Source organism: Phyllobates terribilis, unplaced genomic scaffold (genome assembly GCF_046119375.1).
Source record: "Phyllobates terribilis strain yellow unplaced genomic scaffold, ASM4611937v1 Scaffold_25__1_contigs__length_18738178, whole genome shotgun sequence".
NCBI lineage: Eukaryota > Metazoa > Chordata > Amphibia > Anura > Dendrobatidae > Phyllobates > Phyllobates terribilis.
Window position 1 is genome coordinate 2,916,170 of NW_027362785.1, and position 25,060 is coordinate 2,941,229.

Consider the following 25,060-nt stretch of genomic DNA (forward strand, 5'->3'; position numbering starts at 1 on the left):
GACATAGTTTATTGGCACAACATTGGGAATTACAATTTTTCCATGAAAATAATGCCAATTTATACATCAAATAGTGGAGATTAGCATGTTCTACCAGTGGTAGGGGATTAGATTAATGAAGATGAAAGTCTTTATAATTGGAGTTAAGAGTTAAGGTCACTGTCGGGTGATAACTCGTTTGGCTGAAATCTATTACTTCCACCTTGGCTTGAGAAATAAGGGGTAAAATCCACTTCGAAATACCTCCAGCAAGGCTTTATCTCTCATGGGAACAAAGCCCATAGTTGGGTCACCTTCAAACACATTAGATGGTCAGCAGGTCCTGCCGAAATCAGTGGGTTTGGCCGACACTCGGCTAATGTGAATGGCTATCTTTGGGAGATATTAGAAAAAGTGAGGGGATTAGGAGGGTTAAACATTTACACAATTGAGTTATCTAAAATGTTCTTTTGTTTGGGGGGGGGATTATGTCCCTATTTGAGGGATATAATACTACGAGGGACTATGTTCTCATATTAGTCATTTACATTAGGACTCATCGAGGTTCTATTTTTTGATGACTATGGTCTACTCAGTTTAGGTGATTTACAAAAAGTTATGAAAAATTGTAGTTCTTTCTTGTAAATACAACCTGGTCCTTCTGAATATAGTGGCTGCCTTCCCAATCAGCTCAAACCATCTAATTTGTTCTCCCTTTGAAGCCACCTATTAATGTTCTCGAAAAACCCAAAATACAACCAAAAATTCGTCGTAAAGCAAGAATGAGCAGACAATAGTGGACCTAATGGAGGACACTTTACTAAAAATAAAAATCACATTTTCTGAATTCTTTTAGTGAATAGGAGACCTTCCCCCTTTTGGGAGGTTTCCCCCAATACATCATGTCCCTCTACTAGGGTCCACAAAATGAAATGTGATCTTCTGGGGAAGCCATTAGTTGGTATTCAGATTCTCTGCACAACATTTAAAGGAACAGTGAAGTGATTATAATGTAAATAAGTATCATAGAGAAACCAGTAGTAGGCGTTTAATTCCCCCCCACAGCACTCCAAGAGGAGAAATGCAGTATTACAATGGTAACCAACAGCAGGTGTTTATATCCACTGCAGCTTTCCCTCTCTAGAGAATAAGTGAAGTATCACAATGTCAAGAAGTATCACAGGGAAGCCAAAAGTAGGTATTCATTTTCCCCACAGCACTCCAAGAGGACAAATGAAGAATTACAATGTCAAGAAGTATCACAGGGAAGCCAAAAGTAGGCATTAATTTTCCCCACGGCACTCCGAGAGGACAAATGAAGATTTACAATGTCAATAACTATCAGATAGAATCCAGGAGTAGGTGATCAATTTTCCCACAGCACTCCCAGAGAATGAATAAAGCATTACATTGTTAATAAACATCAGAGAGAAGCCATTAATAGGTGTTTGATTGCCCCACAGCACTCCCAGAGGATAAATGCAGCATTGCAATGTCAATGAGCATCACTGGGAAGCCATTAGTAGTTGTACAGTTTCCCCACAGCACTCCCAGAGGATTAATGAATGATTGCAGTATCAACAAACATCACAGAGAAACCATTAGTAGGTGTTCATTTACACCACAGCACTCCCAGAGAATAAATATAACATTACAATGTTAATAAGTATCACAAGGAAGCTATTAGTAAGTGTACAGTTTCCCCACAGCACTCCTAGAGGATGAATGAAGCATTACATTGTCAATTAGCCTCACAGGAAGCCATTAATATGTGTTCAATTTCCCCCCAACACTCCCAGAGCATGAGTAAAGGATTACAATATCAATAAACATAACACAGAACCTGTTAGTAGGTGTTTAATTTACCCACAGCACTCCCAGAGGATAAATGCAGCATTACAATGTCAACCAACAGAAGGTGCTAAATTCCCCACAGCACTCCCTCCCCCAAGGATAAATGAAGCTTTACAATATTAATGAGCATCACAGGGAAGCTCGATTTCGCTACAGCACTCCCAGAGGATAAATACAGTATTACAATGTCAATAAGCACTACAATATCAATGTTAAAAGACTGTGTAATGCACAGAAATGTGAGGTCCTCCAAAGCAGAAGATGTGCTCAACTGGACAACACCTTTAAGCAAAAAGTTGATGACTGTAACCATAAAATATTGTTTTGGGCGAAATTCTGAACACTGAATTAACAATACGATGTGTGGTCTAAATTAACAATTTTTTTTCCCCTAAAGAGAAAATAAAAGTTGTCAGTACCGCCTGGTTAGACAGACTCTAAATGTCACTTTCAAATGAGAGATCCGCTTTAATAGAACCTTTAAATGTCAACAATTTGAGTTTTAGTTATTTTGTATGAGAAGAATCCCGACAGGTCAGACATCCAAATCGGGAATGAAATCTGAATTTTGCTGCTATCTAATCAGATTTAATATGAAATCTGCTCGGAGAAGGGAGACAATTACTGACAAATGCTTTTCTGTAGTACGGTTAATGAAAAGAATAAAAAAACTATACTTAATCCGAGGTGTTCAGCAATAACTTGTAATTATGTCATTAAATGCGCAATTGAGATAATGACGGATTGAGCGGGGATCAAAAAAATATACAAAAATTGGTCAAGTATAAACCATGCAGAAAGGCTTAGAAGTACGGAACATAGAACACTGAATGAGAGGTACACAATAAAGACGACTTAATGATTGACAGGTACAGAAAGGAAGGAACTTGCATAATTAAGAACACACGTTTTTACGGTGGGGCTCAACGCCCTTCAAGACAACTCTGACCACTATGTTGTACGCATCACTTCATGTTGACATTGAAAATTTCCAAATTACTATTCTACAAACCATAAAGCCGGCCATAGACATTTTTTGAAACATAGAACACTGAATGAGAGGTACACAATAAAGACGACTTAATGATTGACAAGTACAGAAAGGAAGGAACTTGCATAATTAAGAACACACGTTTTTACGGTGGGGCTCAACGCCCTTCAAGATAACTCTGACCACTATGTTGTATGCATCACTTCATGTTGACATTGAAAATTTCCAACTATTCTACAAACCATAAAGCCGGCCATAGACATTTTTTGAAACATAGAAGACTGAATGAGAGGTACGCAATAAAGACGACTTAATGATTGACAAGTACAGAAAGGAAGGAACTTGCATAATTAAGAACACACGTTTTTACGGTGGGGCTCAACGCCCTTCAAGACAACTCTGACCACTATGTTGTACGCATCACTTCATGTTGACATTGAAAATTTCCAAATTACTATTCTACAAACCATAAAGCCGGCCACCGACATTTTTTGAAACATTGGTTACAAATGCTTTTGAAAGGTTCGGCCAACTATTTGGAAAAATTTTGACCAAATGAGCCAACCATGTAAAGATATTGGCGAAAAATTGGATGTATGCATCACTTCATGTTGACATTGAAAATTTCCAAATTACTATTCTACAAACCATAAAGCCGGCCATAGACATTTTTTGAAACATTGGTTACAAATGCTTTTGAAAGGTTCGGCCAACTATTTGGAAAAATTTTGACCAAATGAGCCAACCATCTAAAGATATTGGCGAAAAATTGGATGGACAACAATGGAATTTTTTAGCCATTCATCAATGACTATAGACTTGATATAGGTGGACTTGTTCATGATCAGGACCCTAGACCAACTTATGACGTGAATGATTGTCCAGCAGATCTTCCTCTAATGATTATGACCAGCTTATAGTGTGGTCAAAACGCTAAAATAAGCCATATATTTATATGAAGAACTAACATATCACAACAGTCACAATTTTAAAAGACAGTATCATTCAGTTTTACATTTGACTAACACATTCTTCGAAATTCTCTAGAGAGGTCTCGATTGTTGAAGGAGCGTAAACTGTTCAAGAGAAACCATTCTTCTGCTTCTTCTATTGATGTCAGTGTTGACCACCATTTTAAGACATATAAGAGCCTGAGTAATCAAATTACTAAAACCTCAAGGTCAACCACTGAGTTAGGAAATTACTAAGAACTCAAGATCAATCACAGAGTATTCAAATTAACAATACCTCAAGGTTAACGGTTGAGTTAAGAAATTACTAAGAACTTGACATCAACCACTGAATTTTCAATCTACTAAGAACTCAAGGTCAGGCATCGAGTTATCAAATGACTCAAAACTTGAGATCAACCACTAAGTTAAAAAATGACTAAGAACTTAATGTCAATCACTGAATTAAGATATGACTAAGAATTCAAGGTCAACACTTAAGCTAAAAAATGACTAAGAACACCAACTACTAATTACTAAAAACTCAAGGTCAACTACTAAGAAAATCATCAGGAACTTGAGATCAACTACTAAGGTAACAAATTACTAAGAACTTGAAGTTAATCCACGAGTTAAAAAATGACTAAGAACTTAAGGTCAACCACTAATTTAACAAATTACTAAGAACTCAAGATCAATCGCTGGGTTCAATTACTAAGAACTCAAGGTCAGCTACTAACTTAAAAAATTACTTAGCACTTGAGGTCAACTACTAATTTAACAAATTACTAAGAACTCAAGGTCAATTACTTGGAACTTGAGATCATCCACTGAGTTAACAAATTACTAAGATCTTAAGGTCAATCACTAATTTAACAAATTTATAAGAACTCAAGGTCAACTACTGAGTTCAATTACTAAAAACTCAAGGTCAACTGCTAAACTAAGAAATTACTAAGAACTTGAGATGATCCACTGAATTAACAAATTATTAAGATCTTGTGGTCAACCCTGGAGATAAAAAAAATATGAAGAACTTGAGGTCAACCAAAGAGTTTATAAATGACTAAGAACTTGAGGTCAACTAACTATTTACCAAATTTCTAAGAAATCAAGGTCAACCACTAAGTTAAGAAATTTCTAGGAACTTGAGACCATCCACTGAATTAACAAATTATTAAGATCTTGTGGTCAACCCCGGAGATAAAAAAAATATGAAGAACTTGAGGTCAACCAAAGAGTTTATAAATGACTAAGAACTTGAGGTCAACCAACTATTTACCAAATTTCTAAGAAATCAAGGTCAACCACTAAGTTAAGAAATTTCTAGGAACTCGAGTTAAGATTGTTCAAGTTCAAAGTAATCACCAAAGTATTATCACAAGCCACTAAATGACTACCATTTGAGGAGACTGACCTACACCGGTGCATTGTTGTGTTTGACAATGCTTTGTCCTCTACTCGAGTATGTCGTTGGGTTGACTGGTGTGACTTTTCCTTAACAATTCTTGACATAAACAATCTATAATTGGTCAAAAGAATGCCCAGGATTCAAGATTAAGAAGATATAATTTTCTCAAAAGCCTAAAGTGGCCAAGATGTTGCTACAAATGGTAATTTGAGTGTAACCCCACTGATGGAATTGACAGTAGACAACGAAGTACGTAACAACCTAGGCTTGATACTTAAGTGTAATCGATTGAACATTTGCAAGTAATGGAGCGATGGTGGGCGCTGCAGTCACAGTAAAAATGTATGAGAACAAGGATAAAAATTTTGTACTGTACCCTTTAGATGTCCTCTTCCCAGGGTGACGAATCCTGAAGAAATAAAATTGTGAAGGTCCGGTCCTCCGCTCCGATAGATATCTTTCCCATAGTGTCCTGCTGAGAGAAATTAACCAATTACACCAACATAGTTGGAAACCAGTGAACAGAGTATGACCAGAAAGTCCTGCAGTTCCAGGATTGGCCAGTAGGTGTGGTAAAGAGATTCTGGTATTGATTCATAACTATTCTAGGGCAGGATGTGGTTTGTCTTACACAATTTTTGCCTCTTTTGTAGTGTAAAGTAAATTTTTGAAATATGGGATCATTTATAAGGGCCTATTATCATTTTCTCCAATATGTGTGGAGGTGTAATGAGTAACCCAGAAAAATTCAGATAAATGGAATTAGCAATTTATCATGGGATTGGCTAAAAGTTGGGTTCTCTTCTTGGCAACAGCCACCATAAACAGAGGTCACCATAGATGACATCGTTCAGTTCTTTTAGAAAAGTAATGGTATGCATCCCACATTACCACCACTGACCACTAGAGGCTGTAGTAAAGTCTCCATAATTTGTGGACTATTCTAAGTCAGGATTGTGTTGTGCTTACCCCTCTCCAGGAGACACGGTGACCCCGGCGTACAGTATGTGTGTAGTATTCACCCAGACAATAACATACAAACAATATACTAGAACATATGTGTTAATATTGCATGCTATACACTCCCGGTAATATCTTGTCATCATGGCACAGTACACAAGCGATGTAACACAGCACACAGATCCGCATGGTACAGAACATACAGAATAAAGCCATCGCTGTCACAGAGATACTGGAAATACCCAGCAAGACAGTATAATATGGGGTTAATAAAATGAAGCACGGAGGACACAAAACTGGACCCCGGAGGACACAAAGCTGGACCCCGTCCTGCCAGCTGCAGAGTAAGCACAGATTAGCAACCCTGGAAATAGGTCAGTGAGTCATGGGGCTCAGCGCAGGCCGAGTGGCGCCCTCTGTTGGTTATAGTTTTCTATCATATACAACACTGTTAACCTTTCCTGGACAGATGGAAGGGAGAAAAAATGTAGAACGAGCGCAGAAGAAGGGAAGGGAGAAAAGGATAGAAAATGATAGAAAAGAAAGGGGTATAGACAGATATATAGATAATAGATAGATGATAGATAATAGATGATAGATAATAGATAGATAATAGATAGATGATAGATAATAGATAGATAGATGATAGATAATAGATAGATAATAGATAACAGATATTAGATAATAGATAGATAATAGATAGATGATAGATAATAGATGATAGATAATAGATAGATAAGAGATAATAGATACATAATAGATAGATGAAGTAGATAAGCAGACAAGTGACAGATACTACAGACAGGGCTGCCATCAGGGCATTACTGCCCTTACTGCTGTATGGGGCCCGGTGAACAGAAGTAAAGAGCGGGGGCCCAGGCCCGATCCGGGTCCCCTTCTTGTGCTACTGCTCACCGGGCCCCGGGGTGACTTGAGCCTTGGAGCTCTCACAGCCATCAAAACTGTATGGCCGTGCAGTTCCAAGGGAGTCCCTCCGCCTCTTCTGTGATGCGCTGGAGACGGTGCGTACGCGATGACATCATTGCGTACTCGCCAGCATCAAGCACTAGGATGCTGCCAGTCCAGAAGTGGAGCTGCAGGGGATCGTGTGAGAGGTAAGTAGGAAAACTTGTTTTTTAATAGAATTAATTAAATGGTCTTGGGGGGGAGAGCACATGATGAACTGGGAGTAGGGGGTGGCAAGAGCACATGATGAACTGGGAGTGGGGGTGGGGAGAGCAAATGGTGAACTGAGAGTGGGGGGTGGGGAAAGCACATGATGAACTGGGAGTGGGGGTGGTAAGAGCACATGATGAACTGGGAGTGGGGGGGTGGGGAAAGCACATGATGAACTGGGAGTGGGGGTGGGAAGAGCACATGACGAACTGGGAGTGTGGGGTGGGGAGAGCAAATGGTGAACTGGGAGTGGGGGGATGGGGGGAGCACATGATGAACTGGGAGTGGAGGTGGGGAGAGCATATGATGAACTGGGAGTGGAGGGTGGGGGGAGCACATGATGAACTGGGAGTGGAGGTGGGGAGAGCATATGATGAACTGGGAGTGGGAGTGGGCAGAGCATATGATGAACTAGGAGTGGGGGGTGGGGAGAGCATATGATGAATTGAGAGTGGGGAGAGCATATGATGAACTGGGAGTCTGGGTGGGAAGAGCACATGATGAACTGGGAGTGTGGGGTGGGGAAAGCAAATGGTGAACTGGAAGTGGGGGGTGGGGAGAGCAAATGATGAATTGGGAGTGGGGAGAGCATATGATGAACTGGGAGTGAGGAGTGGGGAGAGCACATGATGAACTGGGAGTGGAGGTGGGGAGAGCATATCATGAACTGGGAGTGGGGGGGGTGGGGAGAGCATATGATGAACAGGGAGTGTGAGTGGGCAGAGCATATGATGAACTAGGAGTGGGGGTGGGGAGAGCAAATGATGAATTGAGAGTGGGGAGAGCATATGATGAACTGGGAGTGGGGAGAGCATATGATAAACTGGGGGTATGGAGAGCATATGATGAACTGATGATGGGAGAGCATATGATGAACTGGGGGTGGCTGGTGGGGAGAGCATATGATGAACTGAGAGTGGAGGGATGAGGAGAACATATGATGAACTGGGAGTGGGGGGTGGGAAGAGCAAATGATGAACTGGGAGTGGGGGGAGCACATGATGAACTGGGAGTGGGGAGAGCAAATGATGAACTGGGAGTAAGGAGTGGGGAAAGCAAGTGTTGAACTGGGGGTGGGGAGAGAATATGATGAACAAGGAGTGGGCAGAGCATATGATGAACTGGGGTGACTGGTGGGGAGAGCAAATGATGAACAGGGAGTGGGGAGAGAAAATGATGAATTGGGAGGGAGGGAGAGCAAATGACGAATAGGGAGTGGAGGGGTGGGGAGAGAATATGATGAACTTGAGGTGGGGAGGGCATATGATGAACTGAGGTGACTGGTGGGGAGAGCAAATGAACTGGGAGTGGGGGGTGGGGAGCGCAAATGATGAACTGGGAGTGGAGAGAGCATATGACGAATTGGGAGGGGGGAGCAAATGACGAATTGGGAGAGGGGGGAGCAAATGAAATGGGAGTGGAGGGGGGGAGAGCATATAATGAACTGGGAGTGGGGAGAGCAAATGACGAATTGGGAGGGAGAAGACCAAATGACGAATTTGGAGGGAGAGCAAATGACAAATAGGGAGTGAAGGGGTGTGGAGAGAATATGATGAACTGGGGTTGGGGAGAGCATATGATGAACTGGGGTGGCTGGTGGGAAGAGCAAATAATGAACTGGGTGGGGGGTGGGGAGAGCAAATGATGAACTGGGAGTGGGGAGAGCATATGACAAATTGGGAGGGGGGAGCAAATGATGAAATGGGAGTGGGGGAGAGCATATGTTGAACTGGGAGTGGGGGGTGGGGAGAGCAAATGAATTGGGAATGGGAGATGGGGAGAGAAAATAATGAATTGAGTGTGGGGGAGCACAAATAATGATGAATTGAGGGTGGGGGATGGGGAGAGCAAATGAATTGAAGGTGGGAGACGGGGACAGCAAATAATGATTTGAAGGTCGGGGGGTGGGGAGAGCAAATGATGAATTGAGGGTGGGGGACAACAAATGATAATGAATTATGGGTGGGGGAGAGTAAATGATGAAGTGGGGATGGGAGAGAGGACATGACGAAATGAATTGGGGCGGAGGGGGCATGTAAATATAATGAATTGGAAGAGTGGGGTGATGACGGGGTGTGACTGGTAATGAATTGGGGGAAAGAGTACAGGTTCTAATTAATTTATATATATATTAGGTTGGGAAAGTGGCTATTTATTGTTAGAGGGTGCAGTGGTGGATTACAATTTATATTTGGAATGGTGGGTTGCATAATAATTAATTAAGGTATATATTAATGGTGTGTTCATGTCTATATTCAGCTGCATAGTGTAGAAATTGGGGAATTTGCTCTAGATAAATGTGTTATTTTATGCAGAGACGAGTCCTGGCTGGAAGAAGTGATGGCGGACTGCGCTGGATGTAGGAGAAAAGTGAAGATGAAGGACTACAACTAGAGACGTCTCCAGTGAGTCAGTGTGTTACCTGTACACTTACACTATATACTATGTACAGAGCTCCTGTGTATATCACTGTATTACCTGTCCACTATATACCGAGCTCCTGTGTATCATGTCACTGGTGATCACTGTGTTACCTGGACACTGACACTATATACAGCGCTCCTGTGTATAATGTCACTGGTGATCACAGTATTACCTGTACACTGACATTATATACATAGCTCCTGTGTATAATGTCACTGGAGATCACTGTATTACCTTTACACTGACACTATATACAGAGCTCCTGTGTATAATGTCACTGGTGATCACTGTATTACCTGTACACTGACACTATATACATAGCTCCTGTGTATAATGTCACTGGTGATCCCTGTATTACTTGTACACTGACACTATATACAGAGCTCCTGTGTATCATGTCACTGGTGATACCTGTATTACCTGTACACTGACACTATATACAGAGCTCCTGTGTATAATGTCACTGGTGATCCCTGTATTACTTGTACACTGACACTATATACAGAGCTCCTGTGTATAATGTCACTGGTGATCACTGTATTACCTGTACACTATACACTATATACAGAGCTCCTGTGTATAATGTCACTGGTGATCACTGTATTACCTGTACACTGTACACTATATACAGAGCTCCTGTGTATAATGTCACTGGTGATCACTGTATTACCTGGACACTGACACTATATACAGAGCTCCTGTGTATAATGTCTCTGGTGATCACTGTATTACCTGTACACTGACACTATATACAGAGCTCCTGTGTATAATATCACTGGTGATCCCTGTATTACCTGTACACTGTCACTATATACAGAGCTCCTGTGTATAATGTCACTGGTGGCCCCTGTATTACCTGTACACTGACACTATATACAGCGCTCCTGTGTATAATATCACTGGTGATCCCTGTATTACCTGTACACTGTCACTATATACAGAGCTCCTGTGTATAATGTCACTGGTGGCCCCTGTATTACCTGTACACTGACACTATATACAGCGCTCCTGTGTATAATATCACTGGTGATCCCTGTATTACCTGTACACTGACACTATATACAGAGCTCCTGTGTATAATGTCACTGGTGATCACTGCATTACCTGGACACTGACACTATATACAAAGCTCCTGTGTATAATGTCACTGGTGATCACTGTATTACCTGTACACTGACACTATATACAGAGCTCCTGTGTATAATATCACTGGTGATCCCTGTATTACCTGTACACTGTCACTATATACAGAGCTCCTGTGTATAATGTCACTGGTGGCCCCTGTATTACCTGTACACTGACACTATATACAGCGCTCCTGTGTATAATATCACTGGTGATCCCTGTATTACCTGTACACTGACACTATATACAGAGCTCCTGTGTATAATGTCACTGGTGATCACTGCATTACCTGGACACTGACACTATATACAGAGCTCCTGTGTATAATGTCACTGGTGATCACTGTATTACCTGTACACTGTCACTATATACAGAGCTCCTGTGTATAATATCATTGGTGATCCCTGTATTACCTGTACACTGTCACTATATACAGAGCTCCTGTGTATAATGTCACTGGTGGCCCCTGTATTACCTGTACACTGACACTATATACAGCGCTCCTGTGTATAATATCACTGGTGATCCCTGTATTACCTGTACACTAACACTATATACAGAGCTCCTGTGTATAATGTCACTAGTGATCTCTGTATTACCTGTACACTGACACTACATACAGAGCTCCTGTGTATAATGTCACTGGTGATCCCTGTATTACCTGTACACTAACACTATATACAGAGCTCCTGTGTATAATGTCACTAGTGATCTCTGTATTACCTGTACACTGACACTACATACAGAGCTCCTGTGTATAATGTCACTGGTGATCCCTGCATTACCTGGACACTGACACTATATACAGAGCTCCTGTGTATAATGTCACTAGTGATCTCTGTATTACCTGTACACTGACACTACATACAGAGCTCCTGTGTATAATGTCACTGGTGATCCCTGCATTACCTGTACACTAACACTATATACAGAGCTCCTGTGTATAATGTCACTAGTGATCTCTGTATTACCTGTACACTGACACTACTTACAGAGCTCCTGTGTATAATGTCACTGGTGATCCCTGTATTACCTGTACACTGACACTACATACAGAGCTCCTGTGTATAATGTCACGGGTGATCATTACCTATACACTGACACTATACACTGTATACTATGCACAGAGCTACTGTGTATAATGGCACTTATGGTAATATTCGTATTGTATTTGTTTTAATATTGATCAGTATTACAGTATTTGTCACTATATGGTGGTAATATGTGGTCTAGTCATGGTGTGGCGGTATTTGTTCCATGTATGTGGAATTACCTGGTCACTATGTGGTGGTAATATGTGGTCTGGTCATGATGTGGCGATATTTGTTTCTTGTATGTGGTGTTATTTGGTCACTATGTGGTGGTATTATGGGGCCTGGTCATGGTGTGGTGGTATTCCTTGTATGTGGTATTATTCGGTCACTATGTGGGGGTAATATGTGGTCCGGCCATGGTGTGACAGTATTTGTCCCTTGTATATGATATTATTTGTCATTTTAAAAAATGTACGTGACATATTCCCTTAAAGGAAAAGAAATAAAAATATACCTAAAAAGAGTATTGGGTATTTTAAGAAATGTTAAATAGGTTAGAGTAGAGTAGGGCCCGGCCAGAAGAGTCTCCTTGTCATGGTGGTGGCTTAACAAAAGCTGATGGCTATATATGTGATATGGTGTTCGATGGGAACTGTTAATGGGTGAGGACGGGGTGCAGAAGTGGAGTTTTTCCCAGAGTGGGCGGTGGGATTGTGGAAGGCTCGAGGGGTGGATGCGGAGCTGGGGAGGAGCCTGGGCGGAGTCTCAAGGGGGTCCAAAAATTTTGCTAGTCTGAAATTCCTGGTGGCAGCCCTGACTACAGAGCTGCGCACATCCACCCTACATAGTAAAATGTCCTCTAGAATTATCTTCAGGTTACTAATGTTTCAGGAGGATAATGCACGCAATGTAAATTGTCATGGAAACAACTGAACTAGCGTGTAATGTATACGTTATTGGAAATATATAATGTCAGGAAAGATAAGTGCTAATGTTCTATCACAATCATGTGGAGTACGCCGTGCACACAATGCAGCCTAGTAGACGTGTCAGGTCTATAGATAGTCGTCATATATCCGCACCATGTGAACAAGGCGACAGAGGACAGGGATGAGTGTTAGATATATTGATAGATATAAGAGAAGATAGACAGATGTGATATAGATCGATAATAGATCGGCAGATGCGTCTGGGCAATATAAACCTTTCGGACATATGCAGCAGGCACAGACACAGGAGCACAGCAGACTTGGCACATATAGCGGTATGTATATATGTGCACACACTGCGGTAGATTGTACCCGCCACACACAGAGAGCAGATGTTAGTCTCATTCTGCACGAGGAGAAGGTGGTAACCTTGGAAACGGCAATATTTAGAACTTATTTTGTTCATTATTAGACCAATTACATGGTGAATAGAGGAGGCAGGTGGGGGGCCGGGGGGGTGGGGGTGAAGGGTCCGCTCCTCCTCATCTGCAGATTGTCACATTGACCAGAACACATGGAGAAGCACATTGACAGCACGCGCAGTACCTATGGTGTTCAGGTGGCCTTTGGGCTCCGCATTGGCGTTGGTGGGGACATCAGAGAAACGTCGAGAGGCTGCAAGAGAGAAGCCAGGCCCGAGAGCCGGGGGTGAGGAACCCTGAGGACGGGCACGGTTTGGGGCACAGAACACACACAGGTCATTATAGGAACCGTCACATACAACATACGGTTATAATTCACGTGTCCGGCAGACCACGAAACGGGCACGGCCCAAACAGAGGCATTGCTTGCCGACATTTCAATCCCATTGATCGGGGTGATTAAACTCCGCCCCGTAGGAACGGCCCCCCCCCCAAAGTAGGCACCGTGGTCAAGCTTTCAGAAACTCCGCCCCCCTTTGGCCTGGTACGCAGGATTATCCTGCCAACTAGGGAGCGCTAAGATGCAGAAAGGGGTCACATACACCATGCTTGCCTACTGTCCCAAAACTGGGCCACAAATAGAGGCATCTAAAGGGGCATTTTTGACCAAATAGGCCCCTCCTGTTTAATAAACTTCTTAAACTAAGTACAAAAAAGGGGTCATATGATACTCGTTACCTCAAAAAAAGTCCCAAAAACCCAACAATACAGATTACTATGGAAGTCGTAAAGCAGTACCATTATACTCTCTAAACAATCCCCACTCAAAACTGTCCCATGTGGGGCAAGAAGAGAGCACTTCCTGGTTTTGTAGAGTCACATGATTACATCAGCCAGTCAGCAGCTCTGAAAAGAATCATGTGACATAGACTCATGACATGGCATTTCTTGGGGCTTCTAACTGGCTGGGAGAAATCACATGATACACCATGTGACCGCTTTTTGGTTCTGTGCAGTCACATGATGCATCACATGATCCCTGTTAGCCAGTCAGCAGCTGAGAGAAAGATCATGTGATGCAGCCTCTGTCTCCTGCTTCAGGGAGCCGATGTCACGTGATCCTTTTCTAAGCTGCTGACTGGATGAGAGGCATCATGTGATTTTTATGGGACGCTCGGGTGGAGCTCTAGAAGAGTCGGCTGCAGAGATAAGGCCACATTTCCACATAGAAGATGTATTTTTATGACTATTTATCATTAAAATTTACATCACCAAGAAAGAAATGACATTTAGAAACAATAAATACAATAAAACCATATAAGTGTATGTTGGGGATTATGGTAATATTTAATCCTTCGATATCCCTTTATTTGGGTACTGTATGGTGATACTATTTAATCCCTCTATAGCCCCTTTATTTGGGTGCTGTATAGTTATATAATTTTATCCCGCTAGAGCCATTTTATCTGGGTACTGTATGGTCATAATATTTATTTACTCTATGGCCCTTTTATCTGGGCACTATATGGTGGTATTAATTTATCCCTTTAAAACCCTTTTATCTGGGCACTATATGGTGGTATTAATTTATCCCTTTAAAACCCTTTTAACTGGGCACTGTATTGTGGTATTATTTTATCCCTTTATAGCCCTTTCATTTGGGCACTGCATGTTGATAATATTTAATGACTTTACAGCCCTTTTATTTGGGCAATGTATAGTGATAGGTTAACGCTTTATAGCCCTTATATTTAGGTACTATATGGTGGTAATATTCTAGCAATGTATTGCCCTTTTATTTTGGCACTTTGTGTTGATATTCTATAATCCCTTTATAGCCCTTTTTTGGGTAGTGTGTAGTGGTAATGTTTTAGCATTGTATTGCCCTTTTATTTGGTTACTATATGGTGATACTAATTAATCCCTCTATAGCCCTTTTATTTAGGTACTATATGGTGGTAATATTTTAGCTTTGCATTGCCCTTTTATTTGGGTACTGTATGGTGATATTATTGAATCCTATTATAGCCCTTTTATTTAGGCACTATATGGTGGTAATATTTTATCATTGTATTGCCTTTTTATTTGGTTACTATATGGTGATACTATTGAATCCTATTATAGCCCTTTTATTTAGGTACTATATGGTGGTAATATTTTAGCATTGCATTGCCCTTTTATTTGGGTACTGTATGGTGATACTATTGAATCCTATTATAGCCCTTTTATTTAGGTACTATATGGTGGTAATATTTTAGCATTGCATTGCCCTTTTATTTGGGTACTGTATGGTGATACTATTGAATCCTATTATAGCCCTTTTATTTAGGCACTATATGGTGGTAATATTTTATCATTGTATTGCCCTTTTATTTGGGTACTCTATGGTGATACTATTGAATCCTATTATAGCCCTTTTATTTAGGTACTATATGGTGGTAATATTTTAGCATTGCATTGCCCTTTTATTTGGGTACTGTATGGTGATACTATTGAATCCTATTATAGCCCTTTTATTTAGGTACTATATGGTGGTAATATTTTAGCATCGCATTGCCCTTTTATTTGGGTACTGTATGGTGATACTATTGAATCCTATTATAGCCCTTTTATTTAGGCACTATATGGTGGTAATATTTTATCATTGTATTGCCCTTTTATTTGGGTACCGTATGGTGATACTATTTAATCCCTTTATAGCCCTTTTATTTAGGTGCTATATGGTGGTAATATTTTAACAATGTATGACCCTTTTATTTTGGCACTTTATGTTGATATTCTATAATCCCTTTATAGCCCTTTTATTTGGGCAGTGTGTAGTGGTAATATTTTAGCATTATATTGCCCTTTTATATGGGTACTGTATGGTGATACTATTTAATCCCATTATAGCCCTTTTATTTAGGTGCTACATCGTGGTAATATTTTAGCATTTATAGCCCTTTTATTTTGGCACTTTGTATTGATATTATATAATCCCTTTATAGCCCTTTAATTTGGGTGCTACATAGTGGTAATAATTTAGCACTTTATAGCACCATTATAAGGGTATTGTGTAGCTGATTGGATTTAGCACTGCATAGCGCAGACCCAAGTCTTTGTGAAGACGCCTCCTTAAAAATTTCTCAAGTCCTTTAGTGTATAGTCACGGCAGCCGCCCCGCTGTAGATGCTTCCAGCCCCGAGCGCTCAGAGATCAGTCTCCACGGCAGCAGAACATGTCGCTTTGTAAATTCTCAGCACGTTGCAAAAAAAATCAGAGCAATAGATTCCGATCAACAACTTCAACATTAGTATCAGACACAATGTGAATAATAACTGGGGGACCGGAGCAGGAACGTGGACCCTGTGTCTATATTATTAAAGTCGAAAAGTATCCGTCCTGAATGCAAATAAAGCAAGGAATCAATGAGTTGAGTAGCCGGAGGTCAATCCAAGTAAGAAAATGTTGCTCACAAAAGTCGTGCCAGAATTATTGATGTGTTATGCCACTTTTGCCATCTCCAAAATGTATCAAGGTATCAGTAAACCCACCAAAATAATGCAGGGAGTTCCACCACAACTACACGTGTAACATTTTCTTTTCCTTCTCCGGAACCAAAGCCACCACCGATATCAGCCGACAGTCAAATGTGGACTACCAAGACGACTCTCTCTCCATGTCCCTTTTCGGACTGTCGATTCCTTTGTTCTTGATAAATCCAAAGGAGTCTGGTGGCGTTACTCTTATAGAGAAGACCGGAGCACTCGGTAGAGCCAATTGATCTTGAATATGGAGGATTCGGGAGATATAGCTGTTGGCTGAACCATTGTTTAGCTGACAGCTATCGAGTGCGTATGGGTGGCTTTACAGTCCTAGTGTGTCTGTACAATCAGTGGACAGAGGTTTAGCTTTTTATTTACGACAGGAGAGATCTTTCAGAAGATACTCAAAAAAAAAACGGTTTCGACACTTAGTAGCTGACTTGGAAAGAAAATTTGGTCACCTCAAAAATTGTTTTGATTTTGGTCATGGGGAATACACTAACACTTAAGTCAATAAAACTTTGGAAGTAGAGTTTCTTGTAGAAGAGATTTCAATTTTTGGAAATCTCTGATATTTTTGAAACACATGAATTCCCACTGAAGACATCTTCTGATTTATCACTTAAGTCAATAAAACTAAGGAAGTAGAGGCTCTTGTAGAATAGATTCCGATTTTAGGAAATCTCCAATATTTTCGAAAGACATGAATTCCCACTGAAGACATCTTCTGATTTATTACAAGTCAATAAAACTAAGGAATCAGAGGCTCTCATATAAGAGATTCCGATTTTAGGAAATCTCCAATATTTTCGAAAGACATGAATTCCCACTGAAGACATCTTCTGATTTATCACTTAAGTCAATAGAATTACGGAAGTAGAGGCTCTCGTAGAAGAGATTCCAATTTTCGGAAATCTCCAGTATTTTCGAAAGACATGAATTCCCACTGAAGACATCTTCTGATTTATCACTTAAGTCAATAAAACTAAGGAATCAGAGGCTCTTATAGAAGAGATTCCAATTTTAGGAAATCTCCAATATTTTCGAAAGACATGAATTCCCACTGACGACATCTTCTGATTTATCACTTAAGTCAATAGAATTACGGAAGTAGAGGCTCTCGTAGAAGAGATTCCAATTTTCGGAAATCTCCAGTATTTTCGAAAGACATGAATTCCCACTGAAGACATCTTCTGATTTATCACTTAAGTCAATAAAACTAAGGAATCAGAGGCTCTTATAGAAGAGATTCCAATTTTAGGAAATCTCCAATATTTTCGAAAGACATGAATTCCCACTGAAGACATCTTCTGATTTATCACTTAAGTCAATAAAATTACGGAAGTAGAGGCTCTCGTAGAAGAGATTCCAATTTTCGGAAATCTCCAGTATTTTCGAAAGACATGAATTCCCACTGAAGACATCTTCTGATTTATCACTTAAGTCAATAGAATTACAGAAGTAGAGGCTCTCGTAGAAGAGATTCCAATTTTCGGAAATCTCCAGTATTTTCGAAAGACATGAATTCCCACTGAAGACATCTTCTGATTTATCACAGTGCCAAAATTGGTCTTCTGAAGCTTTATTCCACCAATGTCCAGAGCAATTTTTCACCAAAGGGAATTTTGGACAAAAAAGACAAGGAGTTAATATGACATTTGGAAGACTATGAAAAGGAAGTTAACTGAAAAGATCCATGAATGTAAAAAAAAATTACCAAAAAGTCTTGGTTAAGTTTGTGTACTTGAAGAGGTTATTATCCACAGGCTGAAGGGTCTTGCTCAGCATTCATTCAGTTTCTCGTTGGAAGCACAGCATGGAGGATTTGCCTGAAAGACTTGTAATTATTGTCATCCAACCTTGTGACACAAGCGGCTTTGAAATGTCAACGCGGCATTCGGATGGCTTCCTGTAATCATACGGTTTCTATCTGTAAAAAAAAATTCATAGCAAGAGGGCTATTTGTGTGGGCGAAAGGAAAATCCAATAGGTGGGGGGCACCACTTATGGTTGCATACATGGAAAGCTAGCACTTCTTTGATCTGTATCTCAAGGATTGTTCTTAAAGAAAAGCTCGACCTTTGGGGTTATGCCGGTAGATAATATCAAATAATTAATTAAAGAACATTTATATTGGGTTTAGCCTACAGGCAATAGGATCAACTTCATTAAAACCTTAGAAATTATCATGGGCTGAGTGTCTGGACCTCATTGACGATAATCTTCAAGGAATGAAAAGATGCTATCAAGATGCGTTGAAGCATTGATTAGGCTTCGGGAATCAATATTTGAACCTTATCATTGTTATCTTCTGTGTTCTCCCTAGGACATATTCTAAAATATTGAATGATGATGGCAACCAAAGATTCCCGTACATATGAGACTATAGTTGATATATTAAGTTCGTCAGATGAATTTTGACTTATTTTTTTTTTTAGCTGACTGTAGTCACACCGACCGGAAAAAAGTTAGCCATGGTTGAATTATTCACATGGTAGATCATTCTTACAAAAGATCTTTTATTCTTGAAAGATTTTTTTCTTGAAGGAACATAACCAGGAAGATCTTCCATCCTTTGTACTAAAAAATATAAAACCAGATTGAACAACGGAGATGGCGACGCTGTTGGTCACTAGATGAGTCAACGATCTAATGGGTATTGCCCTTTTGAAGATCAAAGAAAACCAAACTGATTGTCTAAGGGCTCTGCACCAGATTATCAGATTGGACTAAAGCTGACAAAAAAAGGATGATTTTAACCATAACGAATGCTTGCCGGGTAGAATTTAACCACAATCCTAAAACTATCATCGTCTATAAAGAAGTTTATGTTTGATTTTTCGAACGATAGATGGAAAAAAGATCTTCCTTTCTTACAAAATATCTTCTATTCATGAAAGATCTTTCCTGGAAGGAACATTTCCGGAGAGATTTTCTTTCCTTTGTCCTTATAAATGTGAAGCCAGACTGAGCATCTGTAAAGCCAATATGGAGCAAAATGTATATGGCGGCCAGTTTAAAGACCAAAGAAAAAAAATCTTGAGGTATAAAGGTGCCGTACCGGATTAAGCATAAGTTGATGATTTTAACCAAAATGCAAGCCTGTCACGTAGACTAGTAATCGTCAGGTTGAACAACTGTAATGACCATGTGGACTAAATTTTGTAAGAAGCAACTGGTGATCGTTCAACGATCTAATGTGTATGGCCACTTTGGGGCTCTAAGAAAACCAGGATTGAAGAAATCTAAGTCTTTGGTTGACGAATTTGAATAATTTTAACCCTCAGAAATGTTTGGTCAAATTTAACAAGCCAACTATTCTTCCCAATCGAAGACATACCATCATGATCTGTAAAGAAGTCTGTACTTTTTTTTTTCATAATATACAGGAAAAAAGATATTTCATCCATAAATCATCTTTCTTTAAAAGAACATTCCCAGGAAGATTTAAAAGAACATTCCCAGGAAGATCTAAAAGAACATTCCCAGGAAGATCTAAAAGAACATTCCCAGGAAGATCTAAAAGAACATTCCCAGGAAGATCTAAAAGAACATTCCCAGGAAGATCTAAAAGAACATTCCCAGGAAGATCTAAAAGAACATTCCCAGGAAGATCATACCTCCTTCATTCTTAAAAATGTATCACCAGGTTAAACAATTGTAATGACCATATGGACTAAAATTTGTGTGAAACAATTGATGATTGTTCAATGATCGAATGCGTATGGCCACTTTGGGGCTTGAAGAAAATCAGGATTGAAGAAATCTAAGTTTTTGGTTGACGAAGTTGGATAATTTTAACCCTCAGGAACATTTGGTCAAATTTGGCCAAGTATTTTTCCCAATTGAAGACAAACCATCGTCGTCTAGAAAAAAATTGGTAATTTTTTTATGATAGACAGATAAAAAGAACTTTCATCCACAACTCATCTTTTTTTAAAGAACATTCTCAGGAAGATCATACCTTCTTCATCCTTAAAGATGTATCGTCAGGTTGAACAACTGTTATGGCCATGTAGACTAAAATTTTTATTAAGAAATTGATGATCATTCAACGATCTAATGTATATGACCCCTTTGGGGCTCAGACATAACCAGGAATCTAAGTCTTTTGTTGATGAAGTTGGATAAATTTAACCCTAAGGAACATTTGGTCGAATTTAACAACCATTTTTCCAAAATCGAAGACACGTCATTATTTGTTTGAAAAGAAGTCAGCTGCATTTGAGTTCTTTATCCTATACATTGTCCAAAATTCAGCAAAAGACTTTTCGTCCTTCTCAAGTGATTGTCACTTCTGAGTCATTTCTCCTCTCTGATTAATTGAACATGTATGGCCAATTGGAAACAAAATCCGTTGTTCATCGGAGAAACGTGCCTTCAACAGTTATTCGAGCATCAGCCAACTTGTCACTAATGGGTAGAGCCATGGTTAAAAGGTCCCCTACTCACTCAAGAAGTCATTATCTTGAATTCTTTGACATACTGAAGAGGCTATTTCGGGATGACACAGTCGTCAACACAATGACAACTCTTTGACATGACTCCATGGGTTTGTTAGACCTCATCTTGGACATCTTTGAGCTTTGGTTAAGGATGGAAGTCAGAGATTATATGTAAATATCACCTGCCTGTTGCATTTATTAAGAACAGAGTATTTTCGATGTGGCACGCCAAGGCGCATCGCCTGACTTCCTTTCAATTTGCTTTGAAACAGAATACCGAAGTGCTTTAACGTTTCGCCCGATGCACGCGGCAACTGAGGTTAAATAAACCTTGTAAGTGGCAAATAGTCAACAGAAAAGAGGAGACGCTTGGTAACAAAGGCTTAAACAGACCCAGATATTGAATTAATTCTCCAAGAATGAGGCTAATGAATAAACCCCAGCTCTGATTGGGTGAACAATGCATTTGACTACATTGTCTTTATTCATCACAGTCTAAAAATGTATCAGCTGTTCTTATGGCAACCTCCAATAACAATAGTGTAGGATTCACGGAGGTTGGATACGGATGACTCCCCAGTCTTTCTGTCTATTGAAGTACGAGATAACTCGGTAATTCATAATAATTTCCACAGCTGAATCTATAAAAGAAAATCCCTTCGCCCACCCCCAAATCGGAGGGACACGGAAGGGAACCTCCAGAGATTTCTATTGTATTTTTAGTTTTTATGAAAGAACTGACTTTTCTTAGTCAAAAATCAAGTAGTTGCCTAGCAAAATCCACCACTAGTGGATATAGTATTGTGTGACGTTCCCTGCAAGTTAAAGGAAGAAGATGAGGATGACTGCTGGTCTCTATGGGATGGACATAGATTTTATGGCGTAGAGTAGACAGTGGCGAGGAAGATCAGTTGGATAGACATAGAGCTAAATTCATTAATGCATTTATGCCTTTTATTTGTCTAGTTTTTGGTGTTTTTGCACCCCTGAAATTTTTTGCACCAATTTTTCAACTTTTTATTTGCTCAAAAAAGTAGCATAAAAGATTAAAGACAAACAGCATTTTTGATTTTACACAATATTCATGAACCATGCGTGGGATGTTTTGAAGAATTTGGGGGCAAAAATCGACAATGAATACCTTAAAAAAAAAAGTGACGTAAAAAGAAATATGTATGATGAATTGGACCCTTAGTGCCAGCATTGGACAGTTTCCCTTTTTGTTCATAGTTATGGACAAGTATCAGGAAAAATTACTGTTGAGGTGCTCAAACGCAGGCCAAAAATCTGGTAACACAGATATCTCTTGAAGAATTGGCCAGTTTGAACATTTTTGGAACACTCATCATTTACTAGAGATTTATGTGACATTTTTATCTTACCGAAAGGTGACCAAGCCTGTCGTACATCTACCATGCAAGACAAATGTTACGGGTCCGGGTGGTGGAACCTCTGTGCCGAGGTGCAAGGAGGGACCCAGAGGGGCGTGACTAAGTATCAACCCGAACCGACCCTGGTCGTACGGCGGCAAACGACACCGTGAGCAGGGTGGATCCGGGCTGAGGGACCAGGTGCTTCTCTGGGGACGACCTTGTAAGAGAGCAGGTGGCTCCCACGGGTCAGATGGCTGGGACTGACCGGTATGGCAGATGGACACCGCAAGCAGGCAGAAGTCTCTGGTGGCAGACAGGTGGTCACGGTACATGACGGCAGAGAAGGAAGTAGTCTCTGGTTTTACCAGGCAGGTGGTCACAGCAAGTGACGGCAGAGCCTCCAGGCAGGCTGGCAGGAAACAGGCGGGCGCTCCCAGGTGAGCGGGCAGACCGACTAGGCAGGAAACAGGCAGGTAACATGTGAGTGCTCCCAGGTGAGCGGGCTGACGGACTCTGCAGGTAATAGACGGATGCTCCCAGGTGAGCGGACTGGCAGACAGGGCAGGTAACAGGCGAATGCTCCCAGGTGAGCGGGCAGACTGACAAGGCAGGAAACAGGCAGGTAACAGGTGAGCGCTCCCAGGTGATCGGGCTGATGGACTCTGCAGGTAACAGATGGATGCTCCCAGGTGAGCGGGCTGACGGACTCTGCAGGTAATAGACGGATGCTCCCAGGTGAGCGGACTGGCAGACAGGGCAGGTAACAGGCGGATGCTCCCAGGTGAGCGGACTGGCAGACAGGGCAGGTAATAGACGGATGCTCCCAGGTGAGCGGACTGGCAGACAGGGCAGGTAACAGGCGGATGCTCCCAGGTGAGCGGACTGGCAGACAGGGCAGGTAACAGGCGAATGCTCCCAGGTGAGCGGACTGGCAGACAGGGCAGGTAACAGGCAGGTAACAGGTGAGCGCTCCAGGTGAGCAGGCTGGCAGGCTCGGTAGGTAACGGGCAGATAACAGGCTGGCAGGCAGGACGAGGAGTCAGGCTAGCAGTGGGACCTGAGGGCTGAAGCAGAGATCAGACACTGTGCAACAACTTTGCTCGGGCACCTCCATTTTGGAGGAGGTGCCTTATATATGGGAGGTCCTCCGGCAATTGGCCGGGGACTCCTTAGGACGACGCGCGCGGTCCCTTTAAGAGAGGGGGAGCGCGCGCCCGAAGCACATTGCCGGGGAAGGAGCGCGCGCCGGCAGCAGCAGGGGGAGAAGCGCTGGAGGACGCCGCGCCAGGAGCGGGAAGGTGAGAGGGACGGCGTCTCTGCCTAGCAAGGGGCAGAGATGCCGATGCTACAACAAACTCACATCAAGCTATTTCGAGAAAACTTGTTTTTTTTCCACAAGACACAATAGCCCAGATCTGGTTTTGAAGATAACTTGAGATGTGTCCTAAAGCATGACACGTAAAGTCAAATCTATTGGAATGGACTGGGTGACAACAATCCTTCACCAGATGATCGTCCAATGATCGAATGTGGATGGCCACTTCAAGGCTCGAAGAAAATTAAGGTATAGTCTAAAGGGGCCTTAAAAGATTAGACTAAAGCTGACAAAATTGATCATTTTAACCGTATAGAACATTTGTCAGGGGGAATTTAATAACCAATCAACACTTTTGTGGATTCTTTACTCAAGACACAGTGGTGGAGATCTAGGTTTGAAGGTAACTTGAGATGGGACCTAAAGCATGATATGCGAAGTCGAATCCTTTGGAATGGACTCAGTGGCACCTTGTGTAGCAGCTAGTGAAAGAATCCTTCACCAGATGATCGTCCAATGATCTAATGTGGGTCACTTCAAGGTTGTGTTTGACTACAGTTGACATTTCTCTTCAGTTGGACGAATTGTAGACCTGGAGTTTGAAGCTCATGCTCTTTCGGCTGACAACCATACCTTCTGAGACCCCCAATACACGTGATTGCTCTGCATACATGTGTTTCCAACAATATGTTGAAAAAAAAAATGGTTCAGGCATTGAAATTCAACATGCCCAATCCTTCTTTCCTCTGACATCGTTGGTGGATAGTTGGGAGGCCCCCATGCATAAAATTAAGTTTTCCAGTTCCACCTAAATCAACAGATTAGTCTGACTTCTGTCTAAAACTATAAAAAGACCCTAGAGGAGTTGTCCTATTTCCATAAATGTCTCATAGATGTAGTTTCCACTATTGAGAACGAGGCCCCATATCATGCCTAGGTGGTTGCACCTTCATGGCTCTGTCCATTCAATTTTATGTGAGCTCCAAAAACTGAGGGCCCTGTTCTTGCCCTCATCTATCAGATATTCGCGATATGCATTGTTTCTACGATACTGGAGTAAGAATTGTCTGAACCAAGCTCAGCTTTTTTTTTTTTTGGACATCCCAGCTTTCAAACATTGTCACGGGCAGGAATGATGAGTCGCCCAA

At 41.1% G+C, this 25,060-nt stretch overlaps 1 protein-coding gene across 13 annotated transcripts in view; it reads right to left on the reverse strand.

The window, feature by feature from the left end:
• The window catches only part of SHISA6 (shisa family member 6), a 635,156-nt gene that overhangs the window by 472,576 nt on the left and 137,520 nt on the right, over window positions 1–25,060 (reverse strand). For 4 of the 13 annotated variants that reach the window (XM_073660255.1, XM_073660253.1, XM_073660260.1 and 1 more), the window contains exons 4-5: window positions 13,440–13,508; window positions 5,562–5,660 (exon numbers count right to left, since the gene is read on the reverse strand). In XM_073660255.1, the coding sequence (XP_073516356.1) occupies window positions 5,562–5,660; window positions 13,440–13,508 (168 nt within the window). The remainder of the gene's footprint in view (window positions 1–5,561; window positions 5,661–13,439; window positions 13,509–25,060) is intronic. The other 9 variants (XM_073660254.1, XM_073660261.1, XM_073660259.1 and 6 more) reach the window with 3 other exon arrangements.